This window comes from Ixodes scapularis, unplaced genomic scaffold (genome assembly GCF_016920785.2).
Source record: "Ixodes scapularis isolate PalLabHiFi unplaced genomic scaffold, ASM1692078v2 PGA_scaffold6__148_contigs__length_123643588, whole genome shotgun sequence".
Taxonomy (NCBI): domain Eukaryota; kingdom Metazoa; phylum Arthropoda; class Arachnida; order Ixodida; family Ixodidae; genus Ixodes; species Ixodes scapularis.
Genome location: NW_024609881.1, coordinates 6,770,973 through 6,796,543, shown reverse-complemented (window position 1 = coordinate 6,796,543; position 25,571 = coordinate 6,770,973). Strand labels below are relative to the sequence as shown.

Sequence of the window (25,571 nt, the reverse complement as noted above, 5' to 3'; positions counted from 1 at the left end):
TGCTTCACGATGTACGTGGAGCTTTCGATAATATCCGACATTCAGCCGTTTCACAAGGACTCCAATCCGTTGGAATTAGTGGGCGACTCTTTGACTGGGTTGCTGACTACCTCCATCATCGAACAATCTACATGCACACCAAAGAAGGCGACACCTCCTACCATGTATTAACGAAGGGCGTACCCCTAGGGGGCGTTCTTAGTCCGGTTCTTTTTAACATCGCACTTGTCGGGCTTACGAAGGCTGTACCAGATTACGTGCACATTACACTTTATGCCGACGACATCTCCCTCTGGTCAACTGCTGCATCTCTTAAGCAGGTTTCAAATATCCCAATTCCTTTACGATCGGGGGCTTGAGATTGCTCCAACAAAATCAGCAGCTGTAGCTTTCACGAGGATGAAAATGAGCCGTTACCCTCTTTCCCCCTCCATGGTACAGATATTCCTTACACTCCCAATGATCTTTTTCTTGGAATTTATATAGACAAGGGCATAACGTGGAATCCGCAACTGAAACACCTTAAGACGAAGCTTTCTGCATTTATTAGTTTAGGACGGTTTATAAGCGGCACAACCTTGGGGACATCCGTAGCTGGGCTTCTGCGTTTATATAACAGCTTATTCGTTGGCGTTCTCCGCTACAGCTTGCCAGTTATGCATGGTTTAAGTTCGACAAACATAAAAAAGCTTGAATCTCTTCAAGCACAGGTGCTCAGAGTATGCCTTGGAGAACCTCGTTCAACCTCGACCATTGGTACAATAGCTGAAACTCACTGCCTACCTATCAGCCATTCGCGTTCAGGAGACTCTACCAAATCACATAAGGCACCTTACATGGCATGACTCGCACCACCTGGCGGACATACCGGAGAGGTGTTTCTACAGCCGCATTGCACAGGCCATTATTGATCACAGAGAGAACATTCCAGATGCATATCAGGACTCTCTCATCCTCGCCACGCCTCGTTGGTTGTTGCCTTCTCTTGTGCTCCACACAGCCATCGCAGGAATAATTAAAAAATCAGCGCTCTCTCCAGTTGTTCTTCGTCAGCCTTCTGTTTCTGCTTTGTATATGCGGCACTCTTCCTCCTGCCATTTATGCACAGATGCATCAACTACACATGAAGGATCATCGATTGGATTGGCGTCCTTGGCGCTCTGTCTGAGCGCGGGCCACAAGTTGTCTCACAGAATGTGCTCTACTGCGGCACAGTTGGTAGCCATTCATGAGGCGCTTTGTTAAATGGTAGATGTGTCTCCTCGCACTTGGACAGTCATTACTGACTCTAAGTCAGCCCTCCAATCGCTGCAGTCTCCACGTAGAAACAGTCCAAACAGGCAATTAGTTCTACGAATTCTGAAAGTTCATACAGATGTTAACCTTTTAGGACATTCAATTTCTTTCCAATGGATACCTAGCCACTGTGGTCTACAAGGAAATGAAATGGCTGATGCTATGGCTGCACGTGGCCATGACCTCGTTCAGCAAGTTATGGCTCCATTCACAAGATCAGACATTCGTGCAGCTGTGGCACTCCTGGGGAGGTCTACTGCAGCGCGTCATTGGAAAGCGGTCGCCCACTAGAGCTTGTCCTTAAAAACAATTGACCCAAATTTAATGTTCCAAGTTCCACGCGGTCTCAAGAGGCGACGGAAGGCAGTTCTTCATAGAATGCGCCTAAAAGTGTCTTGCACAAACTACTACCTTCATCTCATCGGAAAGCTCGAATTACCCAACTGTCCCCTATGCGGAACCATTGAAGACATCAAACATATACTACATGAATGCCCTAAGTATACTGATAATCGGCACTAGCTCTACAAAGACATTCATCAGACAACTGGATCAGCCCTCACTCTTCAACATCTTCTTGGACCATGGGATGACGAAAGCTACGCCTCAAAGTCAACGAATGCCCTTCTAAAGTTCCTCTCACCAACAGGCCTTGGCGAAAGACTCTCACCTGAGGTCGCAGAAGTTGCCCGCCTTTTTTTTTTCTAATTTATGTACTGCGCGTGCGTGTGAGTGTGTGTGTGGGCCTGAGATGGAACGCCTTTTTTTTTCTACTTATCTAAACCATTCCCTAACTCCCCTTCCCACTCAGAGTAGCCAGTCAGAAGACCAACTCCAGACTAACATCTCTGATTTCCTTTCTCTACATCAAATAAAAAAAAAAAACACACTGATGATCGACTTAAATTACCCCTCCAAAAAGAAGAAAAAAAAATGATCCAAAAATATTTTCTGTTACCCGTTAGATTTAAGAAAAAATGTCTAGATGTTGCTGCTCTTTTTGAGACAGTGCGACAAAGGGTGCAGTTATGCACTTGGTCCCCTGAGTCATGACAGTTTTAGCCTCATATATTTCTCTTGCCCTCTTGCTGTGATTGCGCTTGAGGACTCTAGTTTTATTGAACACAGGGGTGCAGGCAAAGTCTCTTACATGGATGGCGAGATGCCCTGATGGTGATGATTGAAGAGCCAAGGCATGGTTGCGGTAACCGCACGTGGACACAGCTGCCTGTTTTCCCGACCTACACGCTCCCACAGGAGCATGGAATTTCGTAGACCACATTGACGTCGCAATTCACGTACTTATTTTTAGGATGGACTGTGCATAGACTATGGCATAGACTGGTTCGCCTGAAAATTAAACTTTAGTTGACAGTCAGCGCTTTGTCCGTGCACTCCTTTCACTTGTCCTTTGTTAAATTTTTTGCGCTGTTTTCACGTTTGACGATAGACTATGAATTTGTAGAGGTCGATTGATTTTCGGGCAAAGCCTCTTAAGTTTACCCGGGGCTGAGAGTACCATTTGTATGTCATATCTTGAAGCTATCCGCTTCAAGTTATGCGATATTTTGTGGATGTGAGCTACCACTGCTGGCCGTGTTCTTCTCTCAGCACTTCGCGTACTCCTTTCATTGGGAGTTGCCAAGCTCTCTGCAACCTCAAACAGCAAGGAATTCGGATACTCTGGCTCTTGTAGTCTCAAAACTTGTGAATCAAAGCTCTTCTTTGCTGCATGTTTGCAGGACTTTTGCAAGGCGGCTTTTAGACAGCTCTGCACAATACCTCGTTTTATGATTTTTGAATGGGCCGAATAAACCGAAGAAGTCGTTTCTTATACCGTGGTTAGTAAGTCCAACATGTATGGTTCTCTCCCAAAACAAGTTGAATTGGTCCAGGAATGGAAGCTTACTGTCGGTTGGTAGTTCATATGTGAATTTCAATCCCTTGGCCTGTTTACAAAAATTTGGCTGGACGGTGTTGACTGTCACTGACTGAAGTTGGGCAGGTCTTTAATGTAGGAGTACGAGGTAAACATCCACATATCTAAAGACACGTGCCACCAGGTTGTTGGGAAGGTTCTGGGATATGTCACGGTCAGACTGGGAAAGGAAAATGTCACATAGTACTGGGGCAACACAGGATCCTATGCAAATGCCTTGCTTTTGTATATAGGAATGGGTGTTGAACATAACAACGGCGGATGTAAGATAAATTTTCAGGAGTTCCTGGAAGGACTCTACTGGTAACCCACATGGGTTTTGACAAGCCACGTTGCCATTAACCTCGCTGCAAGAGCCTACCGCCTCAAACATACCCTTATATGGTACAGAGTAGATTAGGTCCTGCACGTCTAGGGAAAGCCCCAAGTTTACTTTCATCGCATCTTGTGTTCGATATTAAATCACTGCCTCTCAGTGGGTAATTAAGAAAGGGTCATTCAATTTAAGGGTGCTCAGGTTACGTAACAAAAATCGTGAATTCGACGCGTAAGGCGCGGTTCTACTCGTTCGCCATCAAACACAGTGTCGTGGCACAAGAACTCTGCTTTGTTCAGCTACGCAAGTCCATCGATGCGACATGCAAAGAGGATCTGCAGGATTTTTCGCTCTGAACCGTTGCGACAGGTCCGGTTTATCGGTCCCATTTCGGTGTCCTTGCCGGCTGTGGCGACCCACATCTTGGCCAAATCCCACGGTATAGGTCACTCTTGGCCTCAGCAAGCCAGATGACGAAGTTCCCTTTGGGGGACCTACGTTCCCCATCTTAAAAGTCTCCGTGCACCCAGGACACCGTGGAAAGCCGAGTCTGTCTCACTACTAGGGGATGTAGCTCTCGTAACCTAAGCACCCTTAAATTGAACGGCCCTTTCTTAATTACCAACTCAAAGGCACTTATTCAATGTCTAACACAAGATGCGAGGGAAGTAAAGTTCGGGCTTTTCCTAGACGTGGAAGACCTAATCTACTCTGTACCACATAAGGGTATGTTTGAGGCGGTAGGCGCTTGCATCGAGGTTAATGGCAACGTGGCTTTTCAAGACCAATATGGGTTACCAGTAGAGTCCTTCCAGGAACTCATGAAATTTTATCTTACATCCGCCGTTGTTATGTTCAACACCTATTCCTATATACAAAAGCAAGGCATTTGCATAGGATCCTGTGTTTCCCCAGTACTATGTGACATTTTCCTTTCCCAGTGTGACCGTGACATATCCCAGAACCTTCCCAACAACCTGGTGGCACGTGTCTTTAGATATGTGGATGTTTACCTCGTACTCTTCAATGAAAGACCTGCCCAACTTCAGTCAGTGACAGTCATCACCATCCAGCCTAATTTTTGTAAACAGGCCAAGGAATTCAAATTCACATATGAACTACCAACCGACAGTAAGCTTCAATTACTGAACCTTCAACTTTTTTTTTTGAAGAGAACCATACATGTTGGACTTAGTTACCACGGTCTAAGAAACGACTTCTTCAGCGTGATTCGGCCCACTCAAAAATCATAAAACGATGAATTGTGCAGAGCTGTCTAAAAGCCGCCTTGCAAAAGTCCTGCAGACATGCAGCCAAGGACAGCTTTGATTCACCAGTTCTAAGATTATAAGAGCCAGGCTATCCGAATTCCTTGTTGTTTGAGGTTGCAGAGAGCTTGGTAACTCCCAACAAAAGAAGAACGAGAAGTGATGAGAGAAGAACACGGCCGGCAGTGGTTCCTTACATCCACAAAATATTGCATAACCTGAGAAGTCCTTTCCACGACTTCTCACGTCCATACGCATCATCCAAACTTCAGTCCCACCTTGTCTACAAGGGCCCGCAAAGACATTAATTTTCTATTCCGTGAATTATCAGACAGCCTTCATCCTTCAAAAGAAAGGTATAAAGAAGGAAGAAAAAGAAACCAAAAATAAACAGTTGTTATACTCCGTTTCACTTTACGTTGTACCGCAGCGAAGGCTGGAAGCGCGAGCTCACAGCGTAGGCAGCTGCCCCTAGTGCACGAGAGCTTGTGCCGCCGAGATATGCCCTAGAGCAAGGAGCTCGCGCCTGTAGTCTTTCCTGCGGTACATCATAAGGTGAAACAGAGTATAGTATGCGCGTTCACAAGTGCGTCATGTTCTTAATTGTCTTTAATATCATCTCGTAGTTTACGTCTTTATGTGTTAAGTGTTTCTTTGCAGCGCAGTATACATCAGAATGGCAAACCAACTAGCCCAAATCTAATCATTGTTAGCTTCAAGATATGACATACAAGTGGTCCTCTCAGCCCCGGATAAACCTAAGAGGCTTTGTCCAAAAATCAATCGACCTTAACAAACTCTTAGTTTATGCACAGTCCATCACACACATAAGTACGTGAATTGCGACGTCTATGTGGTTTACGAAATCCCGTGATCCTGTGGGAGTGTGTACGTCGGGAAAACAGGCCGCTTTGTCCACGTGCGCTTACGAGAGCATGCCTTGGCTCTTCAATCATCACCATCAGGGCTTCTCGCCATCCATGTCAGAGACTGTGCCTGCACCCCTGTGTTTAATCATACTAGAGTCCTCAAGCGCAATCACAGCAAGAGGACAAGAGAGATATATGAGGCTAAAACTATCATCACCCACGGGACTAAGTGCATAAGTACACCCTCTGTTGCACTGTCTAAAAAAAAAGCAGCAATATCTAGACAGTTTTTCTTAAATCTAGCGGGTAACTGAAAATATTTTAGATAAATTTTTTTCTTCTTTTTTGGAGGGGTAATTTAAGTCGATTATCAAAGTAAATCGAAGTGTCTTCTTCTTTTTTTCTAAGTTTCATTGCATTTGTCACTTCGTTCGCCTCTTTCACGACCATTAGTGTAGATATTCATCGCACTTGTCAGTTTGTTTACCTCTTGTATGTATTTTGTATATACTTAGTATGAGTAGCGTTCTTTCCTATCTCTGTCTCCTTCCTGTGCTGTCTTTGCGCTATATTGTAATTATGCAAAACCAACTAGTCCAGAAGCTCAATTTGATACCATTGAGCAACCACCTGGGCGACGCTGCTTCCGTCGACAGCCGGTTCGTGGGGTAACGTCGCGTCCAGCATTGTCGTTACTTTGCGACCATGAACCAGTTAAAAGGGTGTCACCCCGGTGGTCTCTTCCATGGCCCTGTTGTAGGCAAATGTGACGTACGGCAACACTTCGTCCCATGTCTTCTGCTCCACGTCGACATACATGGAGATCATGTCGGCGATGGTCTTGTTGAGTCTCTCCGTCAGCCGGTTAGTCTACGGGGGGTACGCTGTGGTGCAACGATGGCTGGTGTGGCTGGGACGAAGGCTTTCTTGTGTCAGCTGGGCCGTCAACAATGATCTACGGTGTGAGATCATAACTTCGGGAGCGCCGTGCCGGAGGACAATGAACTCAGTGAAAAACTTGGCGTCTTCCACAACAGTCCCTGAAGGAAGGGCTTTTGTTACGGCTTACGGAGTGAGTTAATCTCCGGCGAATATTATCCATCTAATTCCTTGCGTCGATGGTAGTAAATGGCCAAGTAGATCGATTCCAATCTGCTGGAACGGTGCGGTCGGGGGAGCAATCGGCTGCAGGAGACCTGCCGGCTTCTTCGGCGGTTTCTTCCGTCGCTGGCACTCGTGGCACGATCGTGTGTAGAGGTGAACGGTCTTCGGGGAGCTTGGGCCAATAATACCTTTCACGAATTCGGGCCAGCGTACGGCTATATCCAAGGTGTCCGGACGTTGGGTCGTCGTGGCGGGCATGAAAGATCTCCTCTTGAAGGTCGGTCGGGATTACTAGCAGCCACGGCGAGTTGTTGTTCCCGAAGTTCTTTTTGTAGAGTACACCTTGTCGAATGGCGAAGGTCGGCAGTGCTTGTGAGAAAACACGTGGTATGGTGCTCTCTCACCCTTCCAAGTACTCTATTAGTTTGCGCAGTTCAGGATCGTCTTGTTGAGGTCGTGCCTTGTCGTCCGTGTTCACTGCACCCAGGATGCACTCGTCGTCGTTGCTGCCGGAAGGTGTTTTGACGAGGGCTCTGGACAGGCAGTCGGTGTCGCTGTGCTTGCGGCCTGACCTGTAGACCACAGTCATGTTGAACTCTTGCAGTCGGAGACTCCATCGAGCCAGGCGTCCTGACGGGTCCTTGAGGTTCGCAAGCCAGCACAGCGAGTGGTGGCCCGTGACTACACGAAACGGGCTGCCGTACAAGCACGGACGAAACTTCGTGATTGCCCAGACGACCGCAAGGCATTCTTTCTCAGTCGTGGAATAATTTTTCTCCGCTTTGGACAGTGCCCGACATGCGTAGGTGTTAACTCGCTCGATGTCTTTTTGCACTTGAACCAGCACCGCGCCAAGTCCAGTGTTACGTGCGTCCATGTGAATCTAGGTTTCCACATCCTGATCAAAATGTCCAAGAGCAGGAGGAGTCTGCCGTCCTCGCTTCAGCTTGTCGAATGCCTGCTGCTGCTCCTCAGTCTATTCGAACTTCTCGGCGTCCTTTGTGAGGTTTGAGAGCGGAGCGAAAATTTTTGCAAAATCCTGAACGAAGCGCCGATAGTAGTTCAAGGAACCTTCGCACAGCCTTCCTGTCTGTCGGCGCTCTGGGTATACGCCTTCTCTGGGTCTGGGTATACGCCTTCGTTACTAACCACGTGACCTAGAAACTTCAGTTCGTCATAGGCGAGGAGACACTTTGACGGCTTGAGGGTGACTCCGGTGGTCCGTATGGGTTGGAGAACAGCTCGGAGTCGTAGCAAGTGCTCGTCAAAGTCGCCGAAAAACACTACGACGTCGTCGAGGTAGACGAGACAGCTCTGCCACTTCAGTCCTGCCAGTACAATGTTCGTGACACGCTGGAAAGTTGCTGGCGCCTTTCATAGTCCGAAGGGCATCACCTTGAACTCGTACAGTTCATCCGGTGTGACAAAAGTTGCCTTCCCTCGGTCCCGTTCATCGACTTCAATCTGCCTGTAGCCGCTCGTCAGGTCCATCTATGAAAGTATCGAGAGTGGCGCAAACGGTCTAACGTGTCGTGGATGCGGGGGAGTGGATAGACGTCTTTCTTCGTCGCCGCGTTCAGCTCCCGGTAATCCACCCAGAACCTAAGCGTTCCATCCTTCTTCTTAACCAGTACGACTGGAGAGGCGCACGGACTGCTTGAAGGATAGATTCTTTCGTCGTTCAGCATCTTTTGAACTTGCTCCTGGATCACCTCCCTTCCTTTAAAGGAGACTCTGTACGGCGATCGATGCACAGGGAGCGCGTCGTCCTCGGTAACGATGCGGTGCTCCGCAATGGCGGTTTGGCGCACCTTAGACGGCGTCGCAAAGCAGTCGCGGTATCCAGCGAGGAGGTTAATCAGCTGCCGTCGTTTGGGGCCAGGAAGCTTAGCGTCAATGTCGAGCTGCGCTGGCAACATTCTGTCTTGCTGAAGTGCCAAGGATTCGTCAGTAATGGCTGCGATTTCGACGGAGTGTCGGAGTTCCTCGACGTGGCCAATGGCTGCACCTTTCATGAGGTGTTGCGTTGCATTTCGATACTTCGTCAAGAGGACCACAGTGCGGACATCCTGAAGTTCAACTACTTCTCTTGCGACGCCTATTGCTCTTTCTAGAAGTAACTGGGGGCTTCCCTTGAGCAGAACTTCGCCACAGAGAGCTTCGATGATTTCGACGGGCACGAAAACACCCAACCGCGTCGGTAAATTCCTCGTAGCTTGCTTGGACTCGGACCGCGGAAGACGTGCCTTTGGGTTCCTCCGGTGGTGAAAGTTTTCCGTAGCTTCAGCCGGTTTGCTCCAAGATCGATGACGGCGCCATACTCGCAGAGAAAGTCCATATCGAAGATAACGTCCCTCGCACAGTCTTGCAGAACGACGAACTTCACAGGGCACGTCTCACCATGGATCTTGACGCGAGCAGTGCATCTCCCGACTGGTGTGATAAGGCGCCCACGGGCGGTTCGTATTTGAGGGCCTTCCCACGGCGTTGTCACTTTTCGCAGGCGGCGAGACAGCCTCCCACTCAAGATTGAGTAGTCTGCTCCGGTATACATGAGTGCCGATGTGTCGTGGCCGTCGATAATAACGTTTAGGTTTTTGGACACCGATGCAGGGGCGTCGTTGTGATGCGTAGCGTCGGGAGAGTGGGCGCGCCTTGGCGTTTTTGCAAGCTCTTTACATTGGTCGTCTTCGGCCCCGCCACCTCCAGGCGTTGCCGCACTTAGTTTTCCCGGCGACGCAGGGGAGACAGGCTCTCTTGGCGGGGTCGTGGCACTGGAGACGCCGATCGTGTGAGCGACGGCGAGCGGGATTCACTTCGGAGAGGCGGCGCTGAGGATGGCGAACTTCGGAGGCATTTCTCGATGTCGCGAGGGCGTTCGCCGTACCTTGGGCGCGGGTCATTCGGGTTGAACCCGCGCTGCCCCAATTGTCGGTAGGGGCATGAACGGTAAGTGTGTTCGGCTTCACAGCAGTGATGGCACATGGGTCGACGATCCGGTGTTGGTTTTCCTTGGAGCCGGTTGGTCTTGGCGGTCGCAGTGATGTCGTTCGTTGTGGCGTCGGGTGTGCACCTCCACTGCTGAGTCCTGTCGTGGCGCCACCGGGTAATGTTGAGTAGCTGGCGGCGGTCGTTGGGCCATTGTGGCGTAGCTCAGCGTAGGTGGTTTCGGAGCGGCGCTGACGAGAACCTCTGATTGCAGGGCTTCCTAAACTTCTTCCTTGACAATCTCGGTGATTGAGGGCGAAGCTGGGCTTACGGCGGCAGGTACAAGCTTCTTGATTTCTTTCTGGACGACATCGCATATGACCTCGCAGATGTCCGTGGTGTTGCAGCCGGAAGACGAAAACGCAGCGACGCCGGGAAGTCACTGATAGTGTCTGGCGCGTGCTAGTAGGGCACGTTCCATATTCGTCGCCTCCCTGACGAACCCGTCAACAGTTGTCGGGGGATCGCGGATGAGACCGCCGAATATCTCGCTTTTCACACCCCTCATCAGGTGATGCAGCTTGTTCTCCTTGGTAGCCTGAGGATCGGCGCGGGCGCTCAGGCGGAGAACATCCTCGACGAAGCTGGTGATGCTCTCATTTTAGGCCTTGGGCCCTTGTTCGCAGATCTTCGGCCCTATCACGCCGACGTTGGCACGCAAACGTCTCCTTCAGTTCTTGCTTGCACACTTCCCATGAAGTCAAGGAAGCCTCGCGGTTTTCCAGCGAGGGCCTCGCAGTTTCTTCCAGCGAGAAAGAAATATTCTGCAAGCAGTGCTCAGCTGATCACCCGTTATGGCGGGCCACAATTCATAGTGTTGCAGCCAATCTTTAATATCCTCGTGGACCTCATCGTAGAATTGCGTCGGTGGCTTTGGTGCGCCGGGTAGGTGTACAACGGCAGCGGCGGTTGGGGTCCGCGAGGACTCGTTGTTCATCGTCGTCCTCGTTGGCTGCTTGGTATTGGCCGCTGGGTGGCTAAAGTCCGAATTCCGGGTGTAGGCCTTGAATCCGGCTACTTAATCGGTTCTTGGTAGTGTCTTCGTCGGATCGTCGTGGGCTTGCTGTCGGACTTGCACTGCGGGCCCTCAGGAGGTACGCTGCAGGGATATACGGTACCCCGAACCTCCACTAGAATCTCTCAGGCGGCGACCTAAAGAACGGCAAATAAACAGGAATGAATAAACGTTTAATAGGGCGAACTTTTGCCCAAAACAAAAACAAAACAGAAGATCACAATAGAGCCTCGCGGGCGTCAATAGGGGCGTGACAGCAGGACCGAACGCTGGGGCGAGACTGATTCCGGCTCGCCACGTGGAGCCCCTCTTGTACTCACGTGGGCTTCTGGAACAATCGACGTAGAAGAATCGACGCGAAGAACATTCTTACCTCGAACATGCAACAGAGTTTTCAAATTCACCAGTCACTAAATTGCAAGAATAAATAAAAGACGCGCCGCTCCCAGGAATCGAGCTCTGGCTCCTCGCGTGGGAGGCAAGCGCGATAACCGTTAGGTCACGACCGCACTGCCTACTTGACCAGCTGCGCGCGCGGCAATATGCTCCTCTGAGTCTTTTTGATGACACTCGACAAGTTTCTAATTTAAACCTGGCGTTTGTTTTAATATTTGAACCAATATTTGGCATAATTTGCTGATCGTGACGGCCCTTATACTATGTCTCCTTAGCCGTATGACTTGCCCGCATAAACCGCTTTAGTGGCGGGACAACTGAAGATTTTCCCTGTCGTTCTCAAATCTCAGCTTGTCAGTGATCGGCCAGGAGTTGCCTCTACGCGGTGTTTGTAGTCGAGCGTTCCTTACTAGCTATTCTGAAATTATCAGGCCATATTTGGAGTTTGGACTTTGAGCTTGCATTGGGTACACGAGCGTTGCGTTAACGCTCAGCGTCAACTCGGATCCAATCGCACGCTTGGCGCAGGTAGCCGTGCCCCGAAAAATATGGCGGCCGCCGGTGTTCCCAACTTTTGGTGAGGATTCTTATAGGGGGACATGTAAAGACGAAGGTTGTCCTAAAGGGGGAGACATTAGAAGGCTTCGGCGAGCTTAGAACATTTTCACCAGATTGGATTTAGTTGTCATTTAGTTATGAAACTCTTTACAATAATAATATTAATAAACAGACTTAATTTTCATCGAGTATGATGGTAAACTCAAAGAAAGAAGCTGTAGTGAACAGTTTGACAATACTCGGACCTTCACAATGACCGGAGAAAACGCAAAAACAGCAACGCACTAGAATGAGCTAAAGTTAAACAAAAAATCATGCGTCTAGAAAAACGTGCAGACCTAAACAAGATCACATGCCTTGAAAAAATATTGTACGCAAAGGCAACGTTGTCTTTAAGCGTTTAGACTGTCTAGATCCATACTATTTATCCGGAGATTCTTCATTAAACGCGGTGGAACTTCGCATTTGCTTTTGATGTCTTTCCGAGTGCTTTCGGAACTCACGAGGGACCTTCCGGAAGCGAAAGGAAACCCTTCGGTAGAGGCGCTATGTTCGGGCGTGCCTCTGATGAGCCGGGTTTTCCTCCCAGGCAAGGGCTTCGTCAGGAGCGAGGCCGTGGGAGTTTTCTTCCTCCAGCGGGTCTCGGATGCACGCCGCATCTACGCCAAGCTGGTACACGTCAAAGCCAACGCCGACGGCTTCAAGGCCGAAGGTGAGCGCGGACCCCAAAGGAACTTCGGCTGTGTCGGGGACACACTGGCCACTATTGCATGTCGGTCGCGTACTTGGCCAATAGCATCTAGAAAACGCTTTTCATATGAAACATCGTCACATCCACGCGGCGCCGTACAGCTTGCGTCGGCGTCGCCTTCCAGCGTGTCTCGATGCAACGGGAGCGACTCTAGCACTCGGCCGACGCCAATGTGGATGCGCGTGCCAGTTTGCGGTGACGAGGTTCAGCGTGCTTGCCGCTTAGGGCGGGTCCACTAACAGTGACATCATGCACGGGCCTTGTCTTCGAGCTGGTGTGACTCAGTCCGCTGCAACACGCTACTGCATGCGCCCCTTCCATGTGTGGTAACTGCAAAGGCAAATGGAGCAAGATGTCCAGGAGACATCTTCGTCCAGACATCGCGGGTGGGCCTTCACCTGTAGACGCCTCTTACAGGGTGTGCTTCCCAAAATATTAACAGAAAGTTCTTTTGTTGTTGTTGTTTACTGCAAGAATAAATTTTGCATCGCCGAACGCTCGTTCTCCGCCTAAATATAGCACTAGAGGTTCGAACCAGATGGCAACGTTCAAGAACTAACCGTTGTATCATTACAAAATTGTGATTTTCTGAAAACAGTTGATAGGAATATGGGGCCCGTTTTTGCTAGTTTTCAGTAACTGACGGCGTTCGGCTTGTGTGGGAGTGCTCCTTCCGTCGGTCGCAAATTCCCCATTGGAAAATTAAGAAAATCGCCCTTGAAGAAGATAACTGTTAGTTGTAATACTTGGCATCTGGTCCGGACCGCTAGAGCTACATTTGGGTAGAGACATACTCGAGGCTCGTTCACACGCTTGCCCCTGCTTACAACCGAGTGCATTACGACATCTTGTAGGCACTTACGTCGAAAGAAAACCCTGGCTCCATCTATCGAAAAACCGTAGAACACTCGCGATTGCCGTATATTTCCTTTTTTTCGCGCATCGTTCTTTCGCTGTCGGCACGTAAAAACTTTACACAATGAATGACCATTTTTCATAAGGAGTACCGACGTTTGGCCTCGTAAATGCGGCCAAACCCTTGCTCTGGAGGAATGCAGTTCTAGGGTTCACCCCCTGAAAAGAACTGGAGCAAACCAAGATGATTATGGTCTCGGCCCTCGACTACGTCGGGTCAGCGAACATGGGATAACACACGATCTCACCCCATCACTCGATCTCACCCCACCACTCGGTCCAACCTCCCATTTCCCCTCCTGTTAAGATGACTCATAGTCAAGCTATCTTGGAGTTTCTTTCCTCTTAATCAACGCATTATACTACCACTAGATATTAAAAAAGATCATAATGCAATCGGTCTACGGCAGTTGCGGTTGCGTGAACCAGCCTTGAGCGTTTGGTAATGCGTAATTTGTTCTTGCAGAGGAAACAAACAAGATGTATACAAGCGCCAATATACTTTCAAAAACTGGTAAGCATAGAATGCTGGGGGAATAAAAGGAGGGAGGCCGGATTACGCACCTTTACGTCCGGGGACCTTTCCGGTACTCTGAGGGTAATCCGATGCCCGTCCCACCGCGCGGCCGACGGCTACCAGCGAGGGTGGTCGCCGCGCCGGGTTCGGCCAACGCCCTGCCAACAACGAGAATCCCGGTATCCACCAGCGTTTATTGAGTACCAGGGGTCCCTAACAAGACACTGCAGTCAAGCGAGCCGTGGACACAGTGTGGCCGTAGCGCCCGCCGACCTGAGAGCCACAGGGGTAATTGCGAGCGGAGTCATCGCTGGTCGGACGAGCTACCCGTCGTCGCAGGAGTTCGGGGCCATGGCTCTCGGCACACGGACGTCCACAGGCAGTGAGGACGCCGACTGTCATAGCCAGGGGAATCGATAGCGTAGAGTCAACGCCGGTCGGACGAGCTCACGCCGCGACTCAACCTGTTGCCCGGAGTCCAATCCAGGACTCCCCGACCACACGGCCGTCCATACGGAGGGCAGGCCCGACTCTACCCCGCGATTTCGGTCATCTCCGAAAACCGGAGACGTGCGGAGGAGCGCGAGAGAGTAGGCCAGCAAGGTGGCGCACTCTCTCCAACACGATACGGGACGAGCCAGCTCGAAGCCAGACAACTCCGGCCGGCACGTTCACGGCTTACGCCTTCTCGGGGGAGGGAAACCAGTGGCTCCTCCAATGTGTAGTAAGCCATTTATCGACAGAGGGGCCCCTGGTGAAGGCTGTTCCTGCTACTTTCGTCGCCGTCTCTTGTGTTCCCGATAAGCTCGCATACGCGCTACGGTTCTGCTTTTTAGGGAGGCCACGGTGTCAGAAGAGGTGTCTGAGGGCACGTTTCACCACGGAGAAAGTGGGTCGAAGATTCGCTCCAATTGTTGACAAAAAGCCCTGAGATGGCGCACCACAACAGGAGCTGGAGGAACCGCCCTTATTCGCGAAAAAATACTCGTGCAATTAAAATAAAAAAAAGCCCTCGATAGTTCTCTGGGTAAAGCACTTGACTCGCAATCTCAACGCCGTGGGTTCAACTCCCACCGGAGATTTCTTTTGGGTCGTTTATATGGTTCCCTACAGGAGTAGTAGCTGTTTTCGGCGTCGAATTTTTCTTAAGGCCCGTTCACATACTTGCGACCGAGTAGAACCGACCGAAACAAGACCGGGTTTTAAGCCTCTTGCGACGGCTTAGGAGTGGATGCGCTGCTGCGGAGCAAGTTCTAAGCCGTCGCAAAAGGGTCAAAAACCGGTCTTGACTCAGCCGGTCCTACACGTTTGCAAATGTATGAACGGCCCTTTACAAACAAACTTTACAAATCTCAATGGAAATGGTCGATGAAACATATTTCGTGTCAAAAGAAGAGCACATTTTTTGGGGTGTGTGTGTGTGTGGGGGGGGGGGGGGGGGGAGGCGGGGAGTACGCTCTCTACTTGGGGGGCAGAGCGGTGATTCTTTCCTCGTTGCAGGCATCACGTTTCCCTCGGGCCGTGCCCAGGAGGCACTTCTGCGGGACGTGTACGAGGAGGCCCGGGTCGACCCCTACTCGGTGTCGTACGTCGAGGCGCACGGCACGGGCACCAAGGCGGGCGACCCCCAGGAGTTGAGCGCCATCAGCAACGTCTTCTGTGGCGAGGGACGCAAGGAGCCGCTCCTCATCGGCTCCGTCAAGTCCAACATGGGCCATTCCGAGGGCGCCTCCGGTGAGCGTCCCTCCCGCGACGAGACGTGCCCGAACCGGAGCAACATGTTTAGATCAATTGACCAGCTTTACGAATAAGTGGCGTTCGAAAACGGTTCTTCTATGCCGCTGGTCGCGAGTACATACGGGCGCATAGCGATCCAATCGCTACCGCTCCTACGGGTGACGGCCGGAGAAAAACGGCTTATGTACGACCCTCGATTTGCGCAAAGTTCGTTCACCGTTAAAAAAAAGAAAAAAAAAGAAAATCGCTTTTTACCGCAGCCAATGTACATTCAACGTTCCACCGATTCCGTACGCGTGTGTCCCTGTTCTGTTGCTGACAGCTCGTTGAGGTCCGAGCGCAGGCGCCACGAAAAGACGCCCGGCTTTCTAGAAAGCTTGCCAACTGAGCTCGACCCTGTAACCTTGGTCTGCAACGCGTCTCCGACTGCCGTGTTAAGCGGCTCATCCTGGCCGTATAAAAGAAAGTGGTCCCAAAATGGCGACAAGTGACGTCACATGAGCTGATGTGTTACGTTGGCGGATGTCTCGATCTTGGCGGTTGGCGCCGGAGGTCCCTGCAAAATGTACGAGCGAACGCGAGTGTCGCTGTCGCCGCGGGGTCCCTCAGGTCCTCCGTCCTGGCTCAAGCTTCCGTGGACTGCCAAGCTGGAGAGCGACCCGCGACAGAACGGGCGTCTGCCACAGTCACCATCGCCGCTGTGACGCCGCCAGGATCGCAACCGGCGACAGCATGACATTTCTATGACATCGGGCACGCGTAAATTTAGAGGTGGACTTTTTAGCCGGCGGTAAACACATCATGCCGGAGACGCGTTTCCAGGCACCCCTGCAGGCACCATGACTCGCGGACTTTTGGCTTAAACTGAACTACAGGGTAGACTTTCGTCGAACGTGTAGTTCAGATCATAGAGACCCTCAGCTTCTCGTCTTCGGTGGGAGTAGATGACAATAATTTAAAGTTATTTTACAGCGGAGGTCTTAGGCGCCCGTTTCCGGGCTGAAGGGCGTCTCCGTCGGCGTCGGCGTAACCGCGCTAAGTTTACCGGGAAAATTGACCTCACATGTCCGCAACACCAATTCAGTTTCCCAGCTAAATTTAGCGGGAAAAATAACGTCACATGACTTGGTGTGACATCACCTATGAACAAATTACTTTTCTCCGCTAGATTTAGCGGGAAAATTGACGTAACATAAACACAACATTAATTTCCCCTCTAAATTTAGTGGGAACATAAACGTCACGTGACGTCAACACCAGTTCAGTTTCCCAGCTAAATTTAGCGGGGAAAATAACGTCACATGACTTGGTGTCACGTAACCTATGAACACATTCAGTTTGTCCTCTAGATTTTATCGGAAAAATTGACATCACGTGACCTGAACAGCAATTCAGCTTCCCTGCAAAATACACTCTTCAAATGCCAACAAATGACCGAATTGATAGCCCCAAGTATGCCCATGTTTATGTCTCCTCTTTTTCTCTTTTTGTTTAACGTTTTCTTTAAAAGACACATCACACTTGGAGCTAGTAGAGTGCTAGTAACGTCACCCGGATTTTGTACCTAAAACCGCACCTTTTTGTTTGGGGCTAGAGGGGTTCTGTCGGCGGAAATTTGTGACGGCAACGACCAATGGACCATTTCTGGAAATCACCGGTTTAGAAAGTTCTGCTATGAAAATGCGCAAGCATGTTTTTAATCGAGCGCAGGCACTCCCTCGGCCAAGGAAGCTAGATCCTACTGGCTTTCTTAAGCTTAAGTTACCTAGATTGGGCTTCTCCAAAGCCCCTTGTCTGCCTCTTTTGGCTTAACGTTTGCTCCCAAGCTAGTCTGAAGGTGTTTCTTTCATCTCGTTCCGAATGCGAGCACTGCTTCATCCTCGAAATCGTCGAACCCAGTTTTCTGCCAGGTGGAGCCAGTTATTTCTAAACTGATCGATTCTGATTCTGAAACCTTCACCTCAATACGTCACGAATGATTTCAGCAGATGCAGAAGGGATTCGATCCCTTGCCCTTGCCTTGCCGGTGGACCCTTTCCTGTGTTACATGTGTTTCCGTCTATACTTTTCTCATATTTTTTTTGTTTGAAGGTATAGGTGCTCCGCCTCTCCCTCGACTGCCCTAGTGAAAAGTCTTGTATGTATAAGAAATATCTTTGTCCCATAAACGCATACGATTAATTAAGATCCTATAGGAACATACGAGAACCTTGTAAGAACATATCAGAACAATATAGGATTACATAAGAAGTTATAAGAAACTTTTTATCAGTTTCTTATAACTTCTTATAAAATCCTATATTAGAGCGCAGCTCTTAGGGGCCCGTTTCCAGCCTGAGCGGCGTCGGCGTAACCGGGGGGGGGGGGTCACGTGACCCCCCCCCCCAGGTCACGTGACCCCCCCCCCCCCCCGAGGTCACGTGACTACCCGCAGGTGACGCGACCCCCCTCAGTACCCTTCCCTACTCCTCCTCAAGAGCTGCGCTCCGATTCGGCGTTACAGGGATTTGTAAACGGCTTTCATTTTGTTCTTATACTTTCTTATAAGGTTCTTGTATGTTCTTGTATGATCCTATTTGATCATAGGCGTATATTGGACCAAGGACCTTTAAGATTTTTCACTAAGGTGAGAGGACCACTTGTACTCATTCTTTGTTGTTGGTGAGCGACAGAGGCCACTGTCCTCGCGTCTATGTTCCTCCTGAGCGTGCACGTTTGTCGTTCGCTAGCGTACTCATCTACACGTTTGACTGTATAACAACTTATAGTTTGGCTGTTAGGCATATACAGGGTCTTCGAGATAAATCCGGAGATATATTCACCATATTCCGGAGAGAACAAAGTGGCAAAGATAAAGTAAATATCGACTGTTTTTTGTGATTTGCAAAGTCTGCCCTAACGTCTTCCTGTATGACAGATTATGTAACCGTCTTGGCAATGCTGTAAATTTGTGTCTTCTCGTAGCCATACCGCGCAATGGTTTGCTTAGGTGACTTTCCGGCGTGAAGCGATTCGAGTATCGCTGCCCTCAAGTCATATTGTCGGCTCAATTTATGAGTAACTTGCGAATAGTTTATCATGCGATGGTGCGCTGTCGAATTACGTGGCCGCAGAAGCGCAATTAGGCCGGTTAGCTTCACGGCATTGTTGACAGACAACTTCTAAACAAAGAATCGCGGCGAGGCATAGCATGAAACTTATTGCGGAATGTGTCCTGAGTCAAGCCTGTCGCCAAACTAAAGCATGGCAGGTGCCATGTCTACAATATGTGAGACCCCTTTTTTTTTTCTAAAATCTTTCTGCACTCAATGGTTGCATATCCTGAAATATTTTAAAGTAAACTTAGATTGCAGAAGCTAAGGCGCTTCTTGAAATGCATAATGATCGCAACAGAATGTTATTTTTAGCAGAGTCATCACAAGTAGACAATTCCCTTTAGGCTTTTTATTCTTATATTACCAGCTTTGAACATACTTGCCAAGTATCGTTGAAACTCTTCAGGTATTTGTACTCTGCTAAAGATAGTTCGTAGTAAAATTAATTTAAATATTAGATTTTAAAAATAATATTACAGAAAAACTGTACATCTCTACCAGCCAAGGTGATTCTCGTGTCGTTGGCGTTGTAAGCGAAAATCTCCCGGCGAACAATTGAAGGCAAAACAGCATATCTCCTTTGAAATCAGGCTTACAGCAAACAGCTCAGTATCCGTTTCAATAAAGAAAGCCAAAAAAAAACAAGCATCACAACCACATGATGGGTGACAAGGCGCGTGTGAGCAATAGGAACACCCTCCCACGCGTTCCGGTAAAGAGTAGGTTTGCAGCTGCTTCGAGAGGGGTTGACGTCAGTTGAAGCCCTCGTGTGAAGCGCAAACCGCATAACGGGTGATAACGGCGCCAGCGAACAGTGCGAAGCACGTTCTTTCTCCCCGCGTGTGTTTTCGTGTCAAACATCTCACGCAAAAAAGAAAAGACTTCAGAAGATTGAAGCGAAAAGTACAAACACCACACATGCAACATACAGCACAACATTCGTTTCAATAAAATATAAGCACAAAACAAGCGTCATAGCCATATAATGAATGATAAGGAGCTTCTGAAAACAATGCGAAGCACGTAGCGCTCACCCCATACGTTCCCGGTGAAGATTACTGTTGGCCAAGCAACCGCTGTGACGGCAGCTTGCGACGTGGGGAGTGACGACGTCACTAGCCTTTCATATATAAAAGAAGAACCCGCCTATGCCCTATTTCACCTTCGTCTGGACGCAGCGGTTGCTACGAGCTATCTTAGCCAATCCCGCTCTGTGGACGTGGCCTGTGATACGCTTTCCGTGCGTCGCTGTGCCCCCTCTCTAAGGTCATGTGACGCTCACGCGGCCTCCCATTGGCTCCGATGGCTCGCAACATCCGCTGCACTTAAACTTAAGATGAAACGGAGTCTAGCAACTGATTTCATTGTTGCTGCAGCACCGCGAGGAAAAGGCCACGCATAGTTAGGACTCCCGAGGAGCAGCGTGAATACTAGGAGCGGCAAAGGGAAAATTAACAGCAATACAACCCGCGGCGGCGTGCTGCGACCGGCGGCGGCATTTTGTATAGTGCAGTAGGCACTTGTTGGAGGTGATACCACAGCTTCGCTGACCAACGACCTTCACAGCGTGGATTGGAACCCCAACTTTTTCAGTATCTTATCTTAAATAACTTTTAATTCTGCATAAGTCCATGAATAATGAAAGAAGTCCATTCAGGGGAAGTTAAAACAAGATAACTTGCAAACACTACTTCTTACAGGTGTCTTCGTAGTCCTGTTTTTTTTTTGCAACGTCGGGAGACATCACCCCCCCCCCCCCCCCGCCCAAAGAAAATAAAAAAAACTGCTCCAACATTAGGTTTATATTGATAGGCAACACCTACCGTATCATAAATTTAAGGAAGGTCAGATATTCGAAAATTCACGCACAATATTTAATTGTGACATGGATGTCGTAAACTGAGATTGGCGAGTCATAACTGAAACTGTGACCAAGTGATGACCAAGATTCTTTGCACGACACTACACCGTTAGGATATTGCTTCGATTTTGCGAGGGGTTATCTATAAATAATAAACAGGTATTTATTGTCTCTTTTTTAACACAGTACACAGACCGGCCCTTAAAAGCATGGGTATGCTTGTCTGCGGGACCTGGTGTCCAACAAGTTCCTTACGCAGTTATAACAAAGCACGCATTACTTGCATGCAAGTAAACAAAACCAAACAAAGAGAATTATACCTGACATGAGAATAAGCGAAGAACTTGGTCCTTTTTAGTCACCCATCGACTGACAGCACCATTCTCTCAGGTCTTGTTTTAGTCTTTTTAGAGAATCTAGGTTATGAAACTCTTCTGGTAACTTATTAAAATAAAAATGAACATAGCATGACCTTGCACTCTTTCCATATTTAGTATAAATCCTAGGAAGAATGAACATTTCTGTTCGCCTCAGAATTCGTTCTTTTGTTAAAGGAATTTTAATATCACTATTGAAGTAATGTTTTACCAGAATTACATAACAGTGCAACCTCTCAGTAGTTAAAGCTCTCGCGGCATCCATTTTCTCATCTTTCTCTACTTCTTCGTACATTGCCCATATGTGATATTACATGCAATTTTATTGAGCATACTATCGATTTGATTATTTTCTAGTTGGAACACATTCCGTACAACGATATTCCATAACGTAGGATAGACTCACCCAGTGCGTTATACACCCTCCTTCTCAGAGAAACGTTCGTCACACTACGCAACCTCTGGTCCTCCCCCTTCATATCTTATCTTTATTTTTTTTTAGATCAGTGACCGTTTGAGCAAAAGAATCGTTAAATAAATCACACAATGAGACAATGTCGCCGTTTCCAAAAGCCTTTGCAATTGTATCATCAATTGTTCGCTTCCTTTTTGAGCCGGTGGTTTGGTTGATCAAGTCCCACGTCTCCTTTAGGTTTCCCTGGCGCATCTGAAATCCATTTGTATAAGAAAACGTTTTTGCTAGTCTTATTTTCGCGGATACCTTATTACGTAACTTTCGAAATCCTGCTCTCATTTGAGTATTGTCGGGGTTTGCCTTGCATATATTCTATAACCTATCTTTTTCATGGCATAGCGTCATGATTTCATCATTTATCCATACATTTTCTGGTTTTCTTTGTTTCAGTTTCATTGTTTTCCAACACTGTTCAAAAATGGGCCTCATTTTGTCTCTGAACCTTTGATAAACAGTAATATGGTCGTAGTCCAATAGTAACCCCAATTATATGCTCTTATCATTTTGTCAATCCTGTTATTATGTAGAATTTACTCCCAATATGGTCAGAGCTAGAAAATAGTGGTCTGAAACGTTTTGCTTAATCACCCCTGAAATTGACTTAAGATCGCTGCAGGATCGCGCTAGGCGCGTTCCTAAACATTCTTTCTTAGTGTAATCATTAATTACATGTTCTAACCCGTAGCCTGCAAGTAGATTCAGGTACTCAGACACACCTACCTGGCTGCATTCATAATATCTATGTTCAAGTCACCAGCATAATTAAATATTTGTTGTTATGGAATTTATTGAGTAGCTCGTCAAATTTATCGATAAAAGAATGTATATTCGCACCGGATGGTCTATATATTGCACAGATAACAAAGAACACCTGATGATTCGATACACACACCACCAAACCTTCCGCGTTATATCTATATTGATTTCTGTCAAAATAAGTATATTAAGACGCGTCAATTTGTTGCTTAAGTAGACATTTAATTGGTCGCAGCGTTTACGTAGAGTTTTTACATTTATATGTAATAAGTTAAGATCCATTCTAACATTCTACATCTTCTATCACACTCTGAGCGTTGATGTCCCAGTCTTGAAATGATGGGAATGATTTAGCCATAATTAACATACTTTAGAGGAGTCTTGTTCCTTTTCCACGTTGATCGCAACCGCATTTTCTTTCCGGACCACAATTTTTCCGTTGGTAATCCACACAAATTTGTAGCCCTTCTCTTTGGCGCACGACTTCGTTTTCTATAGTAGTTGTCGAAGTAACTTTGTTAAATTTTCATTATTAAATACCCGTTTTTTTTGCCAGAGCCCTTCTCTTGGAGATCCAGATGTCTCTTACCACTCTCGTTTTGAAGCGGACAGTCATGGGCGGGATTTTTCCTTCCCTTGGACTTCATCTGTGTGCCGCTTCTATACAGTCATGTGACGGAGCAGGTGGCTGCAGTTTAGCAGAAAGTTGCGGGAAAGTTTCCATCAGGTTCTCGTTATCTTTTTTGCGGATCCCGTGAATATAAACATTTTTTTCTCCTTGAGTACTGCTCTGCCGCATCTACTGCGGCCTTCAGCTCCTGGATTTCTAAGTATTTCTTATACATCGTCCCTTTCAGCTCAGTGGTCTTATTTTTTATTTCCTTTAGCTCTGCTTCTTGGACATTCACCTTCTCCAGAAGTTTGTGGTACACTTTTCCCATCACTTCTAACCAGTGTTCTAAGCCTTCCACAGTTTTTTCTGGACTGGTAAGCTTCACAATTACCGCCTAATGTTTGTCAGATTGCTCATCGATGGAGTTTTTGATGTTATTAATACGGGTTAAGACTTCTGTTAGTTTTGTGCTCATGGCAAGGATGTGCTTCAATAAATCTGAAGCATTCGGTTCTTCCGAAGTTGCGCCCACGACGCTGAATCGACTAGCCTCCTGGGAATTCCTAGCCGCCTTTGTCGTCTGTCTAGCTTCCTGAATCTTACAGGTTGCACACTGCCAAGTACCTAAATCCTCTCTCGTCAAGGTTTTAAGCAGAGCCTTAGTCACCCCGGCACACTTCCCCACAGGATAGCTATTATTACATTCAACACACTTCAGACTTTGGCTATCTGCTGGAATTGACTTCAAACAGCTCAAACACTCAACAAGAGGCATTCAGGAAAGGGGAGCAGTCCAGTGAGGCGGCAAACGAAAGAAAGCAAGATTGACCAGAAAAGATTCTTACCTAGAAAATGCAGGTGAGAAAACTAGAAAACGGCTTGCGCCACACCCCGCTGGACTGCGCCCCGCCGTAGACTGCTGCTTGGTTTTGTTGACCGCAAGGGGGAGGTACCGTAGCCAACAACGTCACTTGAACCAATCGTGTTTCATGCGACTATCAACATCTGACAGTGCAAGTATGGTTTCACTGTGCGATAATTCCGTGACTTTTTCCTTGGGGCAGATTGATGTTCTGCGATGACTCAGGCACCCCGACATACTGCGCTCATCATCCACCGCCGCTTGCTCTCGTTGACTGTTGGCGATAGTCCCAGTTCTGTTTCCTTGGCATGAAGGTAGGTCTTTGCCGGGAGCGCGTACCAGCTACTAGAAAATGCAGACGAGAAAACAGTGTAGTGTCTTGCCACACACCCCGCTGGACTACAAGTGCAAGCACCATCTGAGGGGAAGGGCTGTCGTCTCATTTGGACGTGATCTTTCTATGCTCGAAGTACAATACTCAGTACTATTCGCCTCGAGATCGAACAGAGTAGCCACCGTGCGGCCGATGTTGGAAGCATAACGAGTCTGGCCTCCGAGATCCCGAAAAGGCGCCCGTTGAAGTATGAATCCTCGCGTCGATGAAGGCTTGTTTTTGGTTAAGCTGGGCTGTTTACGTTGTGAATGCTTGTTTCTTCGAAAAGATTGTATCGTCCCATGATCGTGGACACACGCGAAGGCAAGGGATGTGAGGCCGGAGACTTACATAATGTTGCTATTGTGGTTGGTGTAGTGATGCAGTTTTGTTTCAGTTGCAGTGCCATTGCATACTAGTACATTGCCGGCGGACAGCGGTGCCGTGTCGAAGGCGAACAACTTGCGAATGCCGGGCACATTAATCAGGGCAGCGTTGAAGCCCCGATGACCAAGTCGACGAGCGTACACGTGCGGAGTTTCGTGCTGTGGTCGTCGGCTCTCAGCAGGGATCCCCACACTGTGGATGTGAAACTCACGGACAATGACACAATTGATGAACTTTCGTGCACTTGCTCTGCCGGGTAACTACTGTTTGTAACTCCAACCGTCGGAAACGTTAGAGGTAGATATATGTGGTCAAGCGGTTTGAGGGAAGGGGAACACGAGAAAAGGAAAACCAGTCCCACTCCCTTCAAACTTCTTTTTGCAATGGTACTAGAACTGTGTAATTTCCTTCCTCGTCTCCCAAGCACCTCTGACACACTAATGTCGTCAATTACCACAGAGGCATTAACTTTACGTAACTTAACCTAACTTATCTCTAGCAACAACACATTGCATGTGAATGTAATTACTGATCATATAATGTCTTAAAGCGATGCGTTACCTTTTATGTTTCTGGCATGTGGTGCTGTGGCGCTTGATTTTTTGTTTCAACACAGGCTGGTAAACCAAAGGCAATCCATTCCTCCAAGTCAACGACCGACTGAATGTTTTAAAAGCCGAGATGTAATCATGCCGTTTTCATGTAGCACGATTTTCTGTCGAAAATTCGTTTTTACAAACCACATGGCACGAAACCTTCGTCACGCGGAGGGTAAGCAAAATTAATGGAGTGTAAACAAGTAATTTATTAGGCTCGATAGTCCCTGTTGCTCCCTCGGTAGACTGACCAGTTGCCATCAGCCTTATTACCGCGTGCTTCCGACCCAACCTCAAGGAAATTGATCTGGTGCGTACGACGCACAAGCAGGCACTGAGCGAGTCACTTTCGCTCAGTGTTGGCGGTAACGCGTTACAAGTAACGGTGCTACCATTAACGTAGTAACCTATTCGTTACTTTTTTCAAGACAGTTAACGTACTTACGTTACTCGTTGGTTCTTCTTCGCAAAACTTAAAAAAAAATACACTTAAATTTTGTTTGTGCC

General features: G+C 48.2%; 1 protein-coding gene across 1 annotated transcript in view; it reads left to right on the top strand.

The window, feature by feature from the left end:
* LOC8041029 (fatty acid synthase-like) overlaps nucleotides 1-25,571 on the top strand; it is a 198,433-nt gene that overhangs the window by 24,713 nt on the left and 148,149 nt on the right. Inside the window, 2 exon segments of the mRNA XM_040220578.3 lie at nucleotides 12,339-12,461; nucleotides 15,433-15,666. Of these exon segments, the coding sequence (XP_040076512.1) occupies nucleotides 12,339-12,461; nucleotides 15,433-15,666 (357 nt within the window).